This window comes from Ruditapes philippinarum, unplaced genomic scaffold (assembly GCF_026571515.1).
Source record: "Ruditapes philippinarum isolate M1 unplaced genomic scaffold, ASM2657151v2 ctg1017_1_1_1_1, whole genome shotgun sequence".
NCBI classification, from domain to species: Eukaryota; Metazoa; Mollusca; class Bivalvia; order Venerida; family Veneridae; genus Ruditapes; species Ruditapes philippinarum.
Genome location: NW_026859308.1, coordinates 360,684 through 382,549, shown reverse-complemented (window position 1 = coordinate 382,549; position 21,866 = coordinate 360,684). Strand labels below are relative to the sequence as shown.

The following is a 21,866-nucleotide window of genomic DNA, read 5'->3' as shown; positions in this document are numbered from 1 at the left end:
AATGTTGCATGAATACCGAATATGAATGCATTTCTTAAAATTTCAATTCATTCTTCAACAATCTGATTTTTGAATCTTTGGTCTTTTATCTGGAGGCACTCACCTATTAAGCTGACAGTATGAAAGAACTGGTGGATGCATTTTTCTTGTATCAAATATAGTTAAAATACCATTACATTTAACTCTCAAACAATTCACCCAGGGTTAATTTAACCAATGTTTATACAAATGGGTGCTGGAAACAAAAGTAATTAGCCTTTGCCACCAGTTTAGAGCCAGGCCAGCCTGAATGACTTACAGTCTTACCAGTCCTTATACTTTATACCATTGGAAACTCAAATTTTTTTATTATTTTTTTTTGGGGGGGAGGGGGATTTTGTAATTGAAATCCCTTGATTTTCAAAAGGACCGCCCCGATTTCAAAGCTGGGAAAATCTTTTACAAAATTCAACAGGTAAAATACTACTGTTACCTGAAAGCAAATGAGCGTGATTTACCAGTTGTTTTTTTCTTTAGAAAAAAATTGAGCCAATAAAATATACTTTGGAATTTTAGTAAATGAGAAATGGTAAGGCTTTTTTCATAGGTTGGCCTAATTTTGGGGAAAAATCAACTATATATTTGCAAATGGAAAGAAAAAACTTGAGGTAAATTCAATTTTTCGGGGGAAAACTCCATGCTTTTTTTAAGGAAATTTTCTTTGGGGAAGCAGCCCTATAACAACCCCTGCTATAGCAGGAAAAAATGGCCCTGAATGGTAAAGCACTGGACTCAAGTTTTAATAAAATGTAATTTAATATCAAAAATATTCACAATTATTATACAATATTATGTTTTTATTATGTCTGTTTTTGAGGCAGACACCTTAACCACTATGATACAGTTGTCCAGGACTTGATCTCTTGAACATGTTAGTCTGTTGACCTCCTGATCCCCTGATCGAACTTACTGGATGGTAACAGGTCAGTAATACTGTATATAGAAATGTTCACAAAAAGTGTCAAGAAAATTAGTTAAGTAAACAAATGTAGTAAATTGCTAACACAAAAGTTGAAAAAAAAATACATGCATCCAATACATGTAATTCCATTCTTATTTTAAACAAATGACTTCATTGTTTGAATGTATACAAAAATAGCACTTTCATCAGACAAATTTCAAATGTACATCACAGTAAAAATAACAAGGACAGTTTATTGTGTAACATCACAAATACAGTGCATTTTCTTATTGTGCATCAGTTTATTCTCTGATAAAAGGTGATGGACAAAAATTTTGGGTCCCTATAAAATGGGAAATAAATTTGGGGTGAATTACCATTTTTTTTTGTTATATTTTTCCAAAACCACTTGTTTTTTTAATAATTTTTCCCCCTTTCCACAAGCCAAATCCAGCTTTTAAACCCCTTTCTTGTACAATTGTTTTTTTCCCTTAAAACTTTTTCTTTTTAAAAAATTTAAAAAAATTTGGATGATTTTTTTAAAAAATTTGAAAAAAACTATTTTTTAAATACCCCAATCTGTTTTTAAAAAATATAAAAATATGTTTTGTTTAAAACCTGCCATTCTTACAAAATTACTTTTCTAAGATTGCCCAAAATCTGTCATTCTAACATAGTAACTTCCCTTAGATTGCCTCTAATCTGCCTACAAAAATCTGCCATTTGAACAGAATTACTTCCCTTAGATTGCCAATAACAAGAGAATCTTATTAATATAATTCTAGTAAACTTGAGCCTGCAAATTGGATTTTTATTTTCCAACTTGAAATTCAAATGCTCACAAAATAAAAATGATTTCATTGCAGTTGTAAAAGCACTGTCTTCTCAAAAAAGCACTGTCTTCTCACAAAAGGACTGTCTTCTCACAAAAGCACTGTCTCCTAAAAAAGCACTGTCTTCTCAGCACTGTCTTCTAACAAAAGCAATGATGTGTTACAATAGCACTGTCCTGCCATAATAGCAATGTTGTGTCACATTAACATTTATCACAATACTGAATAGCAATGTCTTGTAGGAGTGTTTCATCACAATTACAATGTCTTTTCACAATAGCAATGTTTTGTGTTGGTGGTTTTGTGGTTTTATTCTGGTACATATATGTTACAGTTTTGGTCCACTTTTATCCACAGTGACAGTTTTCTTCAGTCCACCCTTTGAAAATCCTGTGATAGAGCTGAGTAAAGCACCTCTTCCTGATGACGATGGTGGTGGGGGTGGTGGGGCTGCCCCAGGGGCTGGAGGTGGTGGGGCGCCACCTGGCGAGGAGGTTGGTGGAACTCCCATACCTGGTGCAAGGGGTGGGGTGGTACTTTTCCTGGGGCTGGAGGAGCTGAAATTCATAGAAAGAAAAATAAATTACGATGATAATCATAAAACAATTTCTTTAGTTTTACATTTCAATTACTTTATTGAAATTAATTTCATCCCGTTGAACAGAGCTTAACATTTATTAACAAATTTTGATTTCTTATAAATCACACCTTTACTATAGCAATGAAATAAATATGCTTCCTCTATTAAAAGACCAATTAGATCAAAGCAAATTGAAAAATAAATATCTTTCATGCTATATTTATTTTATTGATATTACAAATTTATTTAAATTATATTAATGATTCTTTAAAGAATTGTGCAGCTGTTTGTGTTAATTTGATCTTTATAGCAAAATGACAGAGATAAAAAGATGCCAAATTTTCTTTAATTCAAGATGAAGATAAAATAAGCTAAAATTTGTTTACTTGTGATGTATTTCAAATGAAAAAGATAGAATGTGCCAAAATTTTATACTTAAGAAGGAAATAATTTGAAAAAGTGATAAAATGTTGCAAATTTTCATGAACTTGTGATGAATGTAGCAACTGTTTGCCTTAGTGAAAAAATTCTACAATACTATTGTAACGACGTTAGTAGAACGTCATAATAGATTCTACTGATAATAAACATAATAATATGCAAAAACTAAAGTTGGTGAATTGACATAAGGGAATGTTTCTCATATATAAGAACACAAACCACTCTTGTTGGTGAGCTAGCTTTTCATCAACAAGGTTTGTGTGCCGCACATGTCACTATATATTTTTCCGTAGCGATGGCAGATAAAATGCTATGATAATATTTCATTCACCTATTTAAAATGAATTTTCAAATTTTCATAATAATTATATGCAAATTATTTTTTCTTAAAATGATAAATTATTGCCAAAGATACTGAAAAAAATATTAAAACATAAAATGACACAGATAGACGATAAAGTTAATGAAAGCAAACGCTAATTCCCATGATCTGAAGTAACTTGAACTAATATTTCATTTAATTTAGGATCCAATTTCATCATAAAAACCTGATCCCTCTATTCAAAATCTATGAATTAAAGGAACTCCACTGACATCCTAACACCTAAAATTTGAAATTCTTACAAACTTTAAACAGAAAGATAGGCAAAAGAAAATAATTAGACCCAGAAATAAATTGAAAATCATATTTTTGTGCTATTTTCTTTAAGCCCAATTGATTAAAAAGTGTTGTAACACTCCAATTTTAGGTCATTTTTCTCAATTTGAATAATACTTCTGGATAAAAGGAGTGAGCGAATGATCTGAAATTTTGCACACAAGTTTTTGATGTAGAACTACTCAAAAGGAACATGAATCTTGAAAAATTATTTCCAGTCTCGGCATGTCAAATAACCTTAGTGGGGTCCCTTTATGAGACATAAAAACTTCATGACTTTATAATCCTGAAATGCTAGATTTGTAAAAAGTATGTTTAAGTAATAAAAAAAATTACATACTCTGTTGGACACAGTAACAAAGTTAAGGCTACATACATATGTACTAAAAATAAGGGCCTATCACTTTAACTAAGACCCAAGGGAATGTTAATTTAACTTAACACCATAAATTTTGAATATCGCTGTTTCAGTTGTTTAGACTGAAACCATACTGTGAGAAAAAAAGTAAGTTTATGACCACAAAATTAGTAAACATTGTGCCGTTTTTTAAAACTGACAGCAGGATATTCACTGATTACTAATGAACTGTGCATCTCATGAATTTTCTAAAGTAAATCATTTGCTGACATTAGAAAAATTCACTACATGTAATTAAATGTCTGATTTATTGCATAGATTAGGTATTTACGCTAAAATGAAATTACATGCCTCACTACACACTGATGATGTCAGGTTTTTATTCATTCATTCATTATTGCAATGTAATGAAAAGAATGACAGGCGAGGTCACTGTTAAGACAAAATCTTACACTTTTTACAATCATATTGAGCCGCGCCATGACAAAACCAATGTAATGCATTTGCGACCAGATGGATCCAGACCAGCCGGCACATCCGCACAGTCTGATCAGGATCCATGCTGTTCGCTTACCAACCCTATTACAAGTAAAGAAACTGATAGCGAACAGCATGGATCCTGATCAGACTGCGCGGATGCGCAGGCTGGTCTTGATCCATGCTGGTTGCAGACGCATTACGTTGGTTTTGTCGTGGTGCGGCTCATATTGAGTCAGGATTACCCATTTCAATTTTTGTTTTTTTGTTGTGTTTTACATTGCACCAACAAAATATAGGTCATTACCCAAGTTTAATTAGCTTTAATAACCTAATATATCCATAGAGACCTGAGGTCTGGCATCCACCAGTTACCTCCCTCAAGATATGGTCCATTGCACAGGGAGAAAGTGAGCTAGGAAATCGGCCATACTGCATGATTCATTTAAAAAGGAAATATTTACAGTATGTAATTTAAATCTTTCATATTAAAGTCATTGAAAAAACCCTGTAAAAAAATTTGCCTTTTAATAACTAAACAAGAACAAACTTCATATACAAACAAACATAATTTAATTGTATATATAATTATTATTGGATTATACCATTTTAAAATTAGTTAAGTTCAAGTCAAGTCAAACTTAATATTAGCGAAAGCATATTCATTCCAATTACCAAATTACAGAACAAAGGATTTAACTTATAAAAATACAGAAGACTATGAACTAAAGCATACCATACATGTATAGCTTGCAGATTCATAAACAAAGTCAACATATAAATACATTAGCAACAGCTTATACAGATTATATATAAAAGCAAAATAAAATCAGCTGTAATCACAAAATGCCAAACTTTTTCTTTAAATACATGTACATGTTTTAGGGAAAAAGTCATCACAAATTTTCACATATTTAAGTTATAACTACATTTATAACCGATGAAAAGACTGGGTACTTGATAGTTGAAATCTTTAACCTAAATAATGATGAAAATGAACCTACGAAGCCATTTTCAAAAGTTAAGAGTCACGCCTTCCAGTACAGGACTGTCTATAGTTTGACTGCATTGCAAAATTTAATGGTAATATCCCTAAGATTGATAATAGATTTATTTAAATAAAAGATTGACAAGTCAGATAATCCCTCGAACAAGTGTGCAAAATGTGTGTGCAAAGTTTCAACCTATTCCCTTTGATAGTTTTGGAAATACCAACTTCCAGGCAAAGAAATTTAACCAAAGTGTGATTGGGACATCGACGACAGGGTGAGCATCGACGACAGGGTGAGCACAATAGCTCTCTGTTTTTGTTTTTTTAATCGTCGAGATAAAAGTGACAATATTTGATAGTGACCAAATAATGGCGTCAAGTTAGGTCTAAATGCGCTTCAGAATTTTTTCTTCAAGTTTTGTTAAAGATTGCAGAATTAATACTGATAACCCATTGCTCATCTATGATGCTATCATAACGTAAGATGTACAAAAAAAGCATGCAACATACCAGTTTAAAACTTCAAATTCATTAATAAACAACACAGTAACATGCTTTTCAAACAAACAAATGCTAAGCCCATAGCACTATACTAATATTCACACACATAGATAATTATACAGTTTTCTTGGATATATTAGCTAGATACCACAACAATAAATTTTTGTGTATGTGAATATGCTATAGTTAAGTAGGAAAGTTAAAAAACAATGAAAATCAAAAATGCAAAAAGTGAAGATTAGTAAAAATATTAAAGTAACAAATCAAACCTAATTATGTCATATTTTCAATATGTAATAATTTTACTACATAATTGCAATTGTTTGCTTAATTCACTACATGTGTTTTGACAAACTATGTAATAGCTCCTTTCTATATTAAAATTCTTCCCATTCCATAACATTTCTAGTAAACTAACCACAAAATGGCTCATGATAAAACACTCAGCACTTTAATAAAGCACATTGGTAGAAGATGATTTCAATGGCATACAAGAGGGCTATGATGGACCGCTCACCTGAGATACATTGTTAGAAAACAGGTCACAATTCTTCAATACAGAAGTAAGTCATTTAACAAGTTAACATCAAGGGTGTCATTTTTGACACAAAGGGGCATAAATAAATGTCCAGTGGGAAATACTGCACGCCAAATATCTATGTTCTTCACGCAAGAAGACTAACATATGTTTAACTTTATATAACAGCTTAACCCATTACTGCATGAGCATTTTGTGAAAAATGGCTGTTTTCATTGAAAAGTCTCCTGTTACAAGTTCAAATTGCTATAAAACTATAAAGACTTTTTCAATACTAATCAAACTTGGCACAAATGATAACTGGACCATTGCCTTTGTAACAACATGCTCAGTCTTAAATTTAATGTTACCATGGCAACGAAGGGACATCTCAAAATTGCCAAAAATCACTATTTTGCGTTGATTTTTTCCATCAAAATTGATTTCAAAGGGCTGCAACTTCTCAATAGATTGAAATAGAGTCAAAGGCTTTTCAGCATTGGTTACACGTTACCTTATGATATACCTGGGGTTATTTTTAGCTTCTCACAAGTCCAAAATTTTCTTGGCGATGAGAGGGACTGCCGACCCCTTCTGGCAACCCCCTGATGTACCTTTTGGATGGGGGCGGCACCGAAAAACTGCTCACTTTTTTTTATCAACATTTCTCAAATGAAAACATGTGTTTGGAACCCCAACAGGACATTTATTCACTATTTTAGGTCTAAAAGATGGGGGGGGGGGAAGGGGGATGGTTTTAAAATGCGTTGTTTCGCCTATATATAAGGTAATATATAAGGTAAAGGGTTAAGTGACCCACAGAATGGTGGCAATTCAAACGGCCAAAGGGAATACATATAATTAACGGGTATATGACTTTGGTATTGGACCATAAGGTGTTGCTTCATGCCAAATATCTTCCCTATGGGCATTGCAGTTTCAAACTGGAAGTCATTTAAGTCTTTTAAAATATAAGCCTACACAAGTAACCTCCACTTCATATGACCAGACCTATTATAATAAAGGACTTCAAAATGATGCTACATACTAAATATCTGAGCTATTTGCATTGCAGTTCCTGTAGACGAGATTTTTAAAGATTTCATTCTTAGCTCTCCTGACCTACTTATGCATTAGACAGGAACTTTATATAACTTTTGTCATTATTAAAAGATCATTTCTGTGAAGTGTGGTCAAAATCCACCTTGTTGTTTAATAGAAAATATTTTTTTTTTACAGAAATTGTGGATAAAAATGAATGACAGTCACATTGCAATCATAAAAGCTCACCCCCTAGCACTTTGTGCCCAGGTGAGCTTAAAACAATGTAGTTACAGATTTTAGTTTTTCTAACCATGAAAGTGTTCTTTTTTTGTTGTTGTTGTTTTTTAAAAGTTGTTAATATCAAGTAAGGCCATTTAGTGGTTTTATGCCTACGCTAGTATCTATCACAGTTAGAGAATATCATGCATACACTAATACAACATACACTGTTGTTACCTAATCTTAGGCTTCTTCCTGTAAATCTGTGGATGGTGTAATAACAAGATTGTTAGTAATTTCAAACACTCTAAACATTCACAATTTAACAAGTACAATGTATACATCAAAAAGACATACTACAATGCAAGCAATTCAAAAACAATTTTTCAAAGGTCAATTTTCAGTACAATTAGATTGACCTTGAACTTTATGAACTTTGACCTTTGTCTAAGACACTTGGACAAAGCAATCTAACACTTCTTAAGTTAGAGAACTGACTATAAAATTGTCTATTAAGAAGGAATTCTAGTTTCAGAATGTTTCACCGTTAAACAAAGGTTGTGATCTTGACCTTCACAAAGAAATTAACATTTCAGCTTCTCACATTATGTCAAGGGCAGATCTAAATATAGATACTCTAATAATTAACAATCCTTTTTTTATGTTGAAAGATCTAATTGTTGCAAGATTTTTTTAAAGCATAGCATTTAAACTTTTATAGATGGGGACCTTTATTTCATATTTAATCAAGGAATGCAAAATAAAAGCTTACAGAAACTGTTGTGGTTGTCATAGAAACAATAAATCAATATTTCCTAATATTTCTTTATTAAACTATAACAGTTAATACCTAATTTACAATCATTATTGTTTTGCTCTATTCTAAAAGAATTATAAAATTCTTGTGATTTGGAGGTGAGTTTGTATTTCACTGTGGAAAAGCTTTAATTTGTGGATACATGTATATAATCAACTACAGTATATTTGGGTGGATTCCTTATAAAGATGAGGATTTCCTTTATTAAAGGTAAAGGATAAAGGTCAATATTGAAAGCGACTGATTTTTACTTTATATACTAGGCAGGTCAATTTTGGAAACTGGTCAGTTTTTTTTTATGTTCAATATTCTATTTTTTGGGAGGGGGTGGGGCAGGGGGACAATAGCAACAAATACATGCCAGACCATATTATTTTACAATTCAAAGCAGGCAAATTTCAAGTCATTTCCTAACTTGTTACCAAGTTGTCATTTGGTACCATTCTTACTGCTTTTTTTTTACTCTAAGTAATAGTAAGTTATACCATGTATTAGTGATAGGCCCATTGTTAGCAAATATTACATTTTGACATTTTCAGTATCTCTATTTTATTAACTGGGATTTAAGTCACAACACTAAAAATTTCAAGGTCATATGTCAACATTTACAGCTAAACTAGTTGCTGAAGACATTAGGTGTCCCCTTGGCCCTCTGTGGTTTTATTCAATCTCAAATTAATTTAGACCTCAGTAGAACCATGATCCCGTCTGTACACTAGATGGATAACTTCCTCACATAAAAGAATCCAAAGTCTCTAAAGGGATTTAAACTCACCGCAATGAGAAGAAGGTGGTTTAAAGTCTGAGTCCTTAACTACTTGACTGCAGAGGCCACACTTTTTGTCATTAAAAATTTTGAACTTACAAGTCTATATAAGTTGTTTTTTTTCTGTTTCTTTTTTTTTCAAAATTATCTAATTTCTTTTATCTTTGTTGGTTTTTTACAATATAAAGCAAATGAATATTTTTTTTGTACTAGTTTGTTGTAATGATGGCCTATCTACTAAAAACACATTTGAGAAGGAAATACTGATTACAGTATATTATCCTAAAGAAATAAGAATGGTACAGAAATGGACAACAGAAAATGTTGTTGAAGAACTCACCAGGTGGCGCTGGAGGTGCGCTCGTTGATGTCGGTGTTTGGGCGGGTGCTGTGGCAGGTTCTGTCTTCTCCGTCGTTGTTGCTTCACCATTTTCCATAGCCTTCTACTCAAAGAAATAATCAAAGTGTGGTTATTAAGTGTATAAATTCTAAGGTAAGGATGGAAGGCCATTTTTGAATTTTGAAAGAAGTATCCAAGATGCTCATTCATTTGCAAACAAATTTTTTTATGAGGGGAGATAATTGGTCCAAAACTAAAGGAGCCAGTCAATAAAGCCTCTTAATTCTACAATCTGTCCCATACATTTAAGGTAATTATATCATATATGTACTATGATATTGATTAAAGGAATTAACTGATTTGGGCAGTTTATAAATTAGATAGACAATGGATTCCTATACATTTAAAACAATTACAACAAGAGCCTAAGCAATTGGAAATGATGCAAAAGGAAGACAATTTTTTTTTCAATTTCCAAAAACTAACCAAAGGTAAATTTATGACATGTAGTAACAAGCAATAAATGTTGCTTTCATTGTTTTCATTTAAGTGTATATTATATAAGATTGTTTACAATATTAACACACGTCTATTAAAATAACCACTTTCAACAAAAATTTAAAGATAAACAAGAACTGTCGAAGGACTGTAACGCTCAACTATTCGAGAAAGTTGTTTCAAGGGTGTTTCATTTAGTATAACTAGAACTATCACTAAATGTGATTAATACCCCCACAAGACTGCTTCGGAAATGAGGATGTTACTAGTAACAGAATACCTTGTAAAAGAATTGAAATATAGAGTTATGGTTGTGGGCAATTAAAGATAGTTGTGGTTCTTGTATATTGCATTTCCTTGTGGTTGACCATTGAAGAAGTTTTATTGAATTACTCAATAAAAAATCCAGAAATACAAAGAAAAGGAACAAAGGGCAATAACTTTATAAATACTGAAGATGGAGTTATAGTTCTTGTGCACTGCACTTCCTCCCTCTTTTTGTGCTTGACCATTGTATGAAGTTGTTTTGAATTTCAACCAGTACGTTTTAAGTTATGCTCCAGACAAGGAAAAGTATCAAAGGGCAATAACTCTGTATTTTGTCAAAATGGAGTTATGGCTCTTATGCACTGCACTTCCTTTTAATGTCCTTGACAACTGTATGAAGTTGTACTGAATTCCAAACAGTAGTTTTCAAGTTATGCTCTGGACAAGGAAAAGTAACAAAGGGCAATAACTCTGTAATTTGTCAAGATGGAGTTATGGTTCTTGTGCACTGCACTTCCTCTCAATGTGCTTGACCATTGTATGAAGTTATATTGAATTCCAACCATTAGTCTTCAAGTTATGCTCCGGACAAAAAAAAGCAATGGAAAAGTAACAAAGGGTAGTAACTCTGTAATTAGTCAAGATGGAGTTATGGTTCTTGTGCACTGCACTTCCTCTCAATGTGCTTGACCATTGTATGAAGTTATAATGAATTCCAACAATTAGTCTTCAAGTTATACTCCGGACAAAATAAAGCAATGGAAAAGTAACAAAGGGCAATTACTCTGTAATTACTTTAGATAGAGTTATGGTTCTTATGCACTGCACTTCCCCTTACTGTGTTTGACAATTGTATGAAGTTGTTTTGAATTCCAACCAGTGATTTTCAAGTTATGCCCCGGACAAGGAAAAGTAACAAAGGGCAATAACTCTGTAATTAGTCAAGACAGAGTTATGGTTCTTGTGCACTGCACTTACTCTCAATGTGCTTGACCATTGTATGTAGTTATATTGAATTCCAACCATTAGTCTTCAAGTTATGGTCCGGACAAAAGAAAGCAATGGAAAAGTAACAAAGGGCAATAACTCTGTAATTACTTTAGATAGAGTTATGGTTCTTGTGCACTGCACTTCCCCTTATTGTGTTTGACAATTGTATGAAGTTGTTTTTGAATTCCAACCAGTAGTGTTCAAGTTATGCCCCGGACAAGGAAAAGTAACAAAGGGCAATAACTCTGTAATTAGTCAAGATAGAGTTATGGTTCTTGTGCACTGCACTTCCTCTCAATGTGCTTGACCATTGTATGTAGTTATATTGAATTCCAACCATTAGTCTTCAAGTTATGGTCCGGACAAAAGAAAGCAATGGAAAAGTAACAAAGGGCAATAACTCTGTAATTACTTTAGATAGAGTTATGGTTCTTGTGCACTGCACTTCCCCTTATTGTGTTTGACAATTGTATGAAGTTGTTTTGAATTCCAACCAGTAGTTTTCAAGTTATGCCCCGGACAAGGAAAAGTAACAAAGGGCAATAACTCTGTAATTAGTCAAGATAGAGTTATGGTTCTTGTGCACTGCACTTCCTCTCAATGTGCTTGACCATTGTATGTAGTTATATTGAATTCCAACCATTAGTCTTCAAGTTATGGTCCGGACAAGGAAAATGCAACGGACGTCTGGACCGACCGCCCGACCGACCACCGGGTGACTCCTATATACCCCCCTAAACTTCGTTTTAGGGGGTATAATAATGCTTACCTACATGAATACATAAAATTGTCCAAAAAGGTACAAAGGCTTGTTATTTAGATGTTTTATCGAGTTAATCACTGCTTTATTATTATGAATGCATAAAACTGTTCTAAAAAAGGCACAAACCCTTCAGTAGTTATGGAGATACCAGCTTACAAGCAAAAACTTTACCTAGAATTTCTAAGCCCAAAAAGGCGCACAATTATGCCAAAAAAAAAAAAAATCAGAGTTATGGGACTTGTGCCAATCATGTAAAATACCCACAGAGAACAAGTGTGTAAAGTTTCAATCCATTCCCTTCAGTAGTTCTGGAGATACCAGCTTACAAGCAAAAACTTTACCTAGAATTTCTAAGCCCAAAAAGGGGCATAATTATGCCCAAAAAAAATCAGAGTTATGGGACTTGTGCAAATCGTGTAAGATACCCACAAAGAACAAGTGTGTAAAGTTTCAATCCATTCCCTCCAGTAGTTCTGGAGATATCAGCTTACACACAAAAACTTAACCAAGAATTTCCAGGTCGAAAAAGGGGCATAATTATGCAAAAAAGCAAATCAGAGTTATGGGACTTGTGTCAATCATGTAAGATAATCACAGAGAACAAGTGTGTGAAGTTTCAATCCATTCCCTTCAGTAGTTATGGCGATACCAGCTTACACGCAAAAACTCAACCACAGGGACGCCGACGCCGACAAATGGGTGAGAGCATTAGCTGGATTATTCTGCGAATAGTCAAGCTAAAAAGGACCATAACTCCAAAATATAGCTTTTAGAATTAAACCCCTGGTTTTAACAACTGTACCTCATCATGATAAGCAAGTATTGCAAGTTTCATAAAATCGCCTTTTAAACTGTTTGAGTAAACCTGTTTGGGCTAAATTAATGTTTTCATAATGATGTTGCAGAGATCATAAAAGATTTACTTTTTCTTTAAAACACACCAGCTTAAAAGTCTAAGAAACAACATAATAAGTAATCATTACATAATAACCTGCAATTAAATAATATAATGAATATTTTTGTCACTAACTTTTTTTGATTTTCGTCTCTCCTTTTTTACATCTTCAGACATATGATATTGTTTGGCTTTTGAGACACGTTTCTTTTTATATATCTGTGAATAAATGTGATAAATTTAATAATGTAAAATAGGCAATTAACACATAAATATTTGCGAATCAGTAAAAAATACTACAATTAATGTTAGTGTGATAGATTCTATATTCATAAAAAATATATTTTCTTTTAATCCTCATATCTTGAATTTTTTGCATTAGAATTAGTCAGACATTACTATAACTGATGCCAAATGATGCTATTCATTTGGTGCAAAACCAAATTGAAATATTCAAGAAGTGTAAAGGTATTTATGGATGGCACTCTATATCAATGACATAGCTCACAGATTACTTTTTCCACAAATACCATGAAAAGGATAGCAGTTAAACTTTAAATTAACACTGTGCAGAAATACCATGAAAGAAAGAAATTGGCAAAAAGCCAAAAAATTAACCAGAAATCAAATGAAGAAAAACTAGCCTACTGCTATAAAAAAAACTTACAGCTTTTTGCTCCTCTTTTAATCTCCTCTCAAATTCTTCTTTGGCTTGTCTGAGTGGTTCCTTTAATTTACTGGGAATTTTCAAGAATGGTTTCTCTGTTGGTGGTAATGTGACATCGGCATAAAATCTACAACAGTAATGTACAATATGGTCCTTCAAACTGACACACTATCCGAGTAAGTATATAGAGGTATTGAATGTTTATTGAACAAGTTGAATAAAACTATAATAAGCGAGCCTCTAGCAAGCATGATATTATCTTATTTAACCAGTTCAATAAAATTAGTAATGAACTTAAACAAATGTAATATTCTATTTATCATATACCCAAAGTAAAAACTGTTCGAAGCAACATTTTTCATTGACACACCTTTAGTGTAACACTAACATTTAGCGCATTTTTACACTATGTTTGTATGATGCAAAGTATGTGACATCAAAATATATGCATGGCAGTGCCATACTGTTTTTATAGAGCTGCAAAAGTGTGATCAAACAATACATATGAAGCCTCAAATCAAGTTTGACTAACTGCTTCATTTGTAACCATTAAAAGTGTTTCATTTATCTTTTGTAAGTTTTTGCAACGGAAACAAGATTTTTTTTTCTACATGTGGAATATACATGTATGAGAACAAAATATAAAAACGATTTGCGATTGGGTGATGTAAAATAGATATAAAATGATTTTATATACAGTGTAGCAAAATCTATCATATATACAGACATAAAATTGTAAAGTCTAATTTACTATGTTTATTAAGTGAATCTTCTTTGTTTAAGTGAATCTGTTGTTATGTAAACTGTTGTCTTTATCTGTTTTATCAATAGAAAAATATTGTAATGAAGAAGTGAAAAGTATAGAAATTTGTCAATTTGTCATGGACATGCAGGCTATTTTGTACTAATAATGGTGTTATAGACCAGGCAATAAGTCCACTAGCAATTATAGCATTGATTTCTTCTATACTGAATGAATGAAATAATCTCTAATTAGAAAATCTATCAAATTTTCTAACAATACAGTATAATTATAGCATACTCACGGATGCATGAGAATATTTTGTACAGTAGGTAGGCCATTTTTACATGCTTCTGTTGTCAGAATTGATTCAAGCACTGATCCTGAAAGAAAGAGTTACTTTAGTTAAAACACTGGTGTAGAATTTTTGTTTGTTTTTTTTTAAGCAGCCTTCAGCTTTTATTTTCTTCAGGATAAACAATTCTGTGTAGTATCAAACCAATTAATTCAGCAATTTTATCTATGAAAAGTGCATCATAACACTGTAAGCCTTCCTTTAAACAGCGAATAGCAAAGAGCTATTTATAAAGTGAAAGTGACATTCGGTTCTTAAACTAGAATATCGGTAAATAAATCAACTGCCCTACTTATCTGACACCTGAGTAAAATTACTGATTAAGTACTTAAGGACGTTTTCGGGAGTTTTCATGTCAAGTTTCTATTGAACAGTTTTCATTTTGCCTATATGTCTATATGAAAGTTCCTGAAAACATCTTTGCAACAACAACAACAACAACAACAGAAAACGCAATCTGAGAGACAAATCCAATATAAATTTTTGATATACTTTTCTTAAAAGGCTATATTTTCTACAGTACAATTTTTTTGATCAACAAAATGTGTAAATACTCACTAAGCTGGGCTGGACATTGCGGGGGGAAATCATCACAACATTCTGCAGGCACTTCACGACCAAATGTCATTTCATATAAAACACAACCAAAACAATAAACATCCATCATCTCCGTCGTCTAAAAATGGAACAAGAATAAATATCTATTTGAGCTTTTCAAGTTTCTAACCATTCTATAAGTTTCTAATCATTCTAAAAGTAAAACAGTGCTTAGAGCCTGGATAATGTAAAATTTTCTAAGTTCAAAAAGAGCCGTACTTCTGTCAAAATCCATGTAAGATATATGGGCCTTGGTGAAAATACTTACTTGAATTTTTTTGAACTGTAAAATATTCTGTCTATAGTAGCATGGTAACCCTAGCAACCAATTTTCAAGGTCTAACAGTTTACAGTTGTCTTTATCTATAACAATATTCCCAGTATGTAAATGACCTGAAATAATTTAACATATTTTAAAGTTCAAATATTGCATTAATTATAACAATACAAATTACAAAATAATTTAGGACTACTGATTAGTTTTACTCCAAACATTGCCATAATGATGATCGAGCCACATTTTGTTCAAACTGGCTTGCATTTATTATTTTGCTACAAATCAAAGCATAAATATGAAGTTATAGAAATGGCAAGAGGTAGAACTTGCTATTGTCAGAAAAAAAATCCATCGGAAGCATTCATCGCAACAAAATTACATGAAATTGCTGACTCACTTTGATTGAATCTGTACACGAGGGATAATGATAAAGTGCAGAACCCTTGTTAAAGAATAAAAGTAAAACCCTTGTTTCTGCATATAGAAATCTAATTGCTACTAACAAATATATATAGATTGATACAAATGTTTATTTTGTTGGGTTTTAAGTCATACTAATACTGGGAAGGTTATATTACAGATTTATTGGTAGAAGAAGAAGGCATGAGCTAGCTAGATGTTTCCTCACATGAACAAAAATTCATAGTCTCTGTCAAGATTTGAACCCACAGTTGTGAGAGGCAAGCAATTTGAAGTCACAAAATAGTATAACACTGGCAAATAAATCTTGAAGCCATATTATAAACATAATTTTTAGCAAATGGCTAAAGATAGAGCCCAGAGTTAGCTATTTTCATCACATGGCCAGAAAGGTTTCAATTTAAAAATAGAGGATTGACCCCCAAACTGCAGTAACTTATATGAAATAAAGAGTGACTTACAGCAGTTTTGCCATCAACCCTCGAAATGAGATGAGATTTCCAACGAAAACACATACATGAATATTAGTACTTTTTTTAATGAAAAAATTAAATATATTCTTACCATAAGGCAATCCTTTTTCATGAAGTAAACTTAATGTCTCTAAAACCTGTTTGCTCACTATTTTAATCATATTTTCATCTAAACTTGTTATTTTTAAAGGATTTGCGTATTTCTTCAGAAACTGTCCCTTTGGTTTACATTTACATATATAGTCTCTAATTGTTCCACGTTCACTAAACGGCCTTATCACTAATCCTCCACTTTCATTGGACGTTGATAAAACTGGTGAATCTATGTATGGGTGCTGAAATAAATGATTAAAACAAAATTTATCAATCAAATTCTCATTTTTGCGTAATGTGACTACTTTTTGGTAATTTACTTGGATTACAAGAGCTGTTTGCAAAGTGTAAATTACTTTTTTTATTCACTTCACAATATCTTACTTTTGAAATATATTATAATAATTTTCAAGAAAATGAGCATGAATCTAGAGGCGTCCTGCTTTAAAGCATATATTACAACACTACCTTGATATTTTGAATGACTGTCATAAGAGCACTGAGCTCCTTGTCCGGCAGATATCTGTCCGGTCCATACTCCACCTATAAAACAAAATCATACATGTGCATAAGATAATTTTGTAAAAGCCTTTCTCTAGTTTCATATTCATAAAGCATAGTTATAGAAACATGTTAAACCATGAATGGTTCTTGGTTTTTTGGAATCAACAATGACATTATACCACAAAAATATAGTCATGTAGCAAGGTATTTGAAGTCAGCAACCTTTACCATGCAACCTCCGAGGCTGGCTCACATTTTAAGTTTCAATAAGTTACATAAATATATAAAAAAAAGAAGATATGTCAATGAACAAAATGATGATCTCTAAAATTTCACTTCAAGGAACATTTAAGAATACAATGGCAAGAACATAAAGATATATACCCAAGATAATATCTGTCTGGTTTTTGAGCTGGCTACAGGTTTGACTAGAATATACTCTTTCCTAATTCTCCAACCTGTAAAATATGAACGATAAATTTTGAAACAGTATTATATTGACAATGCTAGCATTTCAATCCTTATCCTGTGTGACATGTAATACAGATGAAAGAAAGTAAGTCAAGAGCGGGAAATTATACATAGAAAAATCAGCATGCGGCAGCCGGGACTAGGACCATGGGTCTTTGGATTGCCAAGCCAGTACGCTTATGACTACACCACAGCGGCTGTTGAGTTTTACTTGTGCTAATTGACTTTAATTCAGTTACTTTTTCAGTTAATTGTGACGTCATGACTTTAATTACCATAGCAACAAGCTTTTTATAACTACTTTTATCTCTGTTGGCTGAATCAGTCATAATATTGGTTTTATCAATGATTTTTTCCCCGATATGGAATGTTGTCTTAAATGAGGTAAAGTAATAAAATTTATTTTATCCAGACAATGACATTTAAGTTTGACACCATTATGCTAAAAAATTTGTTATAACAGACTGATTAGAATTTGTAATAATCCTGATATGAGCCGTGTCATGACAAAACCAACATAGTGCGTTTGCGACCAGCATGGATCCAGACCAGCCTGCGCATCAGCGCAGTCTGATCAGGATCCATGCTGTTGGCTTACAAATCCTATAACAAGTAGAGAAACTGATAGCGAACAGCATGGCTCCTGATCAGACTGCGCGGATGCGCAGGCTGGTCTGGATCCATGCTGGTCGCAAACCCATTATGTTGGTTTTGTCATGACACGGCTCATATATTTTAAGCAATTTCAGAATCAAAATAGGAAACATATAGTTTGGTCATATATGTGTCAGGCAAGTCAGGCAAAGGCAAGATCACCACTGGTATTGAAAGTGTTAAAGTAACAAAGTTTTTACCTATTTCTGGCAGTGGTTCAACTACCTCCCACTGTTTCTCTGACCGTAACACCATAGAAACATGCTGCAATGCTGTCTCTGAAAAAAAAAAGTCCTGAATAAAAATGTATTTTTACCTTTTATAGTGTTATGATATCTGAAAATGTCAAAGAAATAAGCAATTAACTATATCTTAAAAGGCAGCAATATCTCTATTTTTATAGCTGCAAATCCAAACAAAGTGGTTTGTGCTTAAACAAAATTATAAACTATTTTTAGACAGTTGCCTACAAAATGGCTCAAGATTGCAAAAGTATAAAATCAAAGCAGGGTAAGAGTGGCAAAGTTTTTAATAGCTGTAAGTCTGAAGGGAAAGCATCAAAATCATGACATACAGAGACCAATTACAAAACTTACCTGTAAAATTTATAGTGTAGTTATCAGGATCCAAAAATCTTTTTACAGGTAAACTATTAGCCAGGATTGGTTTGCTTAGAATGGCCTTCATGTAGGCCTGAAAGAGAGAAAATATTTTCTATTACCAAACAAGCATCCATTTTTAAGTGCTTATCATCCATATAAAAATTAATCACAAAAATGCAAGAAACATGTTTTTCTTCACATTGAATTTGTTTCTTCTGCTGTCAATTTTGTGAACAGGAAATCAATATTCAAATTGTATATATCATTTTAATTTGTGTTGTTGTGTAACTGAATACAATTTACCTTGGATTAATAGTACATGCAACACAAAAAGATTTCTAAGCCTTTAATATCACATTAACATATTTCTAAGCCTTTAATATCGCATTAACAAATAGTTGTTACTGTTACGGTGACTTTCAAACTTTGACTAGTGGAATATAACCTAAAGCTGTATTAAACTCAAACTAACAATGCCCAGGGACAGGTGATTCAAAGTAAGCAAAAAAGATGCAGCCTGACCGGGGGCTTGAGCCCCAGTACCTTGGAATACCATACTGTGACTCTACCAACTGAACTTTCTGACTGCTTACATATTTAAACCGGTTCTCGACCCTTTTTCATATTGTCACAGGTTTACCGTTACTGTACATTTAGGTTCTCATTGACCGCCGTACAGTGACCTACTTTTGGCTCAAAATTCATATCTTTGGCTTATACTCCGTGCAAATTGAATGGAGGTAAATTATCACCACTTTGTGCTTCAAAATTAACTCTTTAAGGGCATAACTGGTGACATGTCTGGGGTCCGTACTCGACAGCGAAAGCTGCATTTTGCGCCTGAAAGGGCGGATGGACCCTCATTAAGCATTATCTACATATATACATATCAGTTCTCAACCATGATAAATCCTGAACAACTAGGCTAATAAATTGTTGTATAATTACTATGATATAAGATCATTAGAAATGTGAATTTGTACCTGTAAACCTTGTTGTCTTTCGGCAACAAACTCCCGGTCAAAATTACCAAACACTTTCTTTGGTGGTAGGGGTAAATTGACATTGGCTATTTTTAGATCAGTATCCAAAGTTGTAAAATCTGAGTATCTCTTCTTCAGTGGCCAACACAGTTCTGATGTCAAACCTCTTTGGACTTTTAATGTGTATTCCTATAGAAAATATGATTGAAACAACGTTAGGGGCTTAAATTCAAAACAGTGAAATTATCAAAGTGGTAATTTCACTGTTTCAAACAGTGAAATTACCAGTTTTATATCACTGATATATTTCTATAAACCACTGAAAATCATGTAATAAAAACAGGTTATTGCAATGGAACATAAACTTAAAGGCTGCTTTAATTGAACAGGGTGTTCCAGTTCATCAGGCAAATAATAACATAAATTTTATCACAACTGCTTTAATTGGAACTATTATGGTTTCAAATGAAAGGTGAATGATTAAAGATTTTCTTAGTACTTGCATAGGTAATATGCAACATCACAGTAATGTTTCATGATGCGATCAGTTTATGTCAGATTTTTAACTTTTAAGTATTATAGAAACATTCAATTGAATATGTTGTTATTTGTTGAATAAGTTTTGATATGGACAACCAAGGAAATCAGTAATGTTTTTTCATATATTTTACAGCCAAATTAAGGCTGTTTCTCCTAGCTTAAAAATAAGTTTTTTCACATAAAAATGCTATATTTTGCCTTGAAATTCCCTGTGCACATTCTTCACCAGAGCCATGACTTAACAGCAGCTGACTTTTATCAGCCAGTTGTTAAATTTATTTGACTGAAAGACAGAAAGCTGTAGGTAGTCTCTGCTATGTGTCATGCACCTTAAATTTAATTGAAATTGAAAAATTTATAAAATGTAAATTCAATTCTCAGTGTTGGAATTTGATTTCAAGATTTCCCCTTTTCTGAGTTATTGTGCTATATTTTACCCTTTAGAAAGCCACGTTGGATATTTCCCCTGCTATTTTAGTGCAAAATCAAAACAACTGCAATTGACCAAGTGGTCAAACTAATTAAGCGGATCCCGAAAATAATCAAGTGTGAATGCATTTCTGTTACCATGCCGATATTCTGTTCCTAGGTGTTATTTTGAAAAAGATTGTACTTTTAAATATAAGTAAAAAGGTAGGGATGTGGGGCAGAAACCCCCAAGCAAGTTACCTATCTATGTATGTATACTGCAACACCCTCTTTCGAGTATTATGTGCAGGTATCTAAAAGTACAAATGTACAAAAAAATGTATGACCCATTTTACCTGTGTTTAAATAGCAAACAGGTACTGTTGGACAAAAACATGGCCTATTAAAAATGATCTTGATATCCCTTTGACAAGCCTAATTATTCACACATATAATTTACCGGGGTCTACTTACCCCTACTTAAATAATTTACCGGGGTCTACTTACCCCTACTTAACTACATGTAGATGTGTTCACAGGGAGGCATACACAGAAGTTAAAACTCTGCTCAACACAATGCTACCACCAGTGTTCTCCCAACTAAGGAGGCAGCACGGTCTCAATATTTCGATTGTAAGACTGACCGATTTTACAATCTGATATTGCGTAGATGTCTGTCTTTTACAAAGGTTGCCGACTGCCTATATTATAAAAAGTGCTAAAGCGCACAATTTGTTGGGCAAGGGGGCAGTTTAGCAGCTGAGACTGGTAGGAGGGCAGATTTTTCAATTAACTGGTGCATAAACTAGCATGAAACATGATTATACAGCGGTAAGAAGTATCTGGTCAAAAATTTAAATGCTTACCACATGATCTTGAATTTTCTCCCCACTCTCAACTACACATATCAGCGGTGTCGTGTCATCAATCGACAACTTCACGGATTTTTGTTTCTCGATTTTCTTGGATGCCATACCGAGACACTATTGTCAACACTATAACGAACACTTCAGACTCTCCAGATGTAATATTTTCATTCTCTACGAGAAATTGCTGCGCAAAATCGAAAGTAGGCGTATCGCTAACGTAAAGCAAATTTTGTTTAATGTTGCAAAATCCAACTTTGAATTTCTAAAATAGTAAATCATGGACAACAACACGATTTAAACTTACATTATACAGAAA

The 21,866-nt window shown here is 32.8% G+C and overlaps 1 protein-coding gene across 3 annotated transcripts; it reads right to left on the bottom strand.

The window, feature by feature from the left end:
* Positions 1–1,771: 1,771 nt before the first annotated feature.
* Positions 1,772–21,811, bottom strand: LOC132756021 (PX domain-containing protein kinase-like protein). 3 transcript variants are annotated; one of them, XM_060746978.1, is made up of 15 exons: positions 21,548–21,808; positions 19,734–19,922; positions 18,745–18,841; positions 18,349–18,426; positions 17,408–17,481; positions 16,988–17,062; positions 16,518–16,761; positions 15,525–15,649; positions 15,218–15,335; positions 14,609–14,687; positions 13,563–13,689; positions 13,031–13,114; positions 9,483–9,585; positions 7,797–7,822; positions 2,270–2,330 (listed from the first exon to the last, which is right to left on the bottom strand). In XM_060746978.1, exons 1-14 carry the CDS (start codon positions 21,653–21,655, stop codon positions 7,803–7,805), a joined length of 1,521 nt encoding a protein of 506 aa, XP_060602961.1. In that variant the 5' UTR covers positions 21,656–21,808; the 3' UTR covers positions 2,270–2,330; positions 7,797–7,802. The 3 variants fall into 3 exon arrangements, with proteins under 3 accessions (XP_060602958.1, XP_060602961.1, XP_060602959.1); XM_060746975.1 differs by lacking the exon at positions 7,797–7,822 and having other exon boundaries at positions 1,772–2,330; positions 21,548–21,811; XM_060746976.1 differs by lacking the exon at positions 2,270–2,330 and having other exon boundaries at positions 7,558–7,822; positions 21,548–21,809.
* Between the last annotated feature and the right edge of the window lie 55 nt (positions 21,812–21,866).

Excerpts from the sequence above, each read along its gene's own strand:
- LOC132756021 (XM_060746975.1), bottom strand. The coding sequence starts at position 21,655 with ATGGCATCCAAGAAAATCGAGAAACAAAAATCCGTGAAGTTGTCGATT. Across the intron at positions 19,923-21,547 it reads AGAAAATTCAAGATCATGTG|GAATACACATTAAAAGTCCA; the intron begins GTAAGCATTTAA and ends TATTTTCTATAG. Across the intron at positions 13,690-14,608 it reads CAAAATATTCTCATGCATCC|ATTTTATGCCGATGTCACAT; the intron begins GTGAGTATGCTA and ends TTACTGTTGTAG.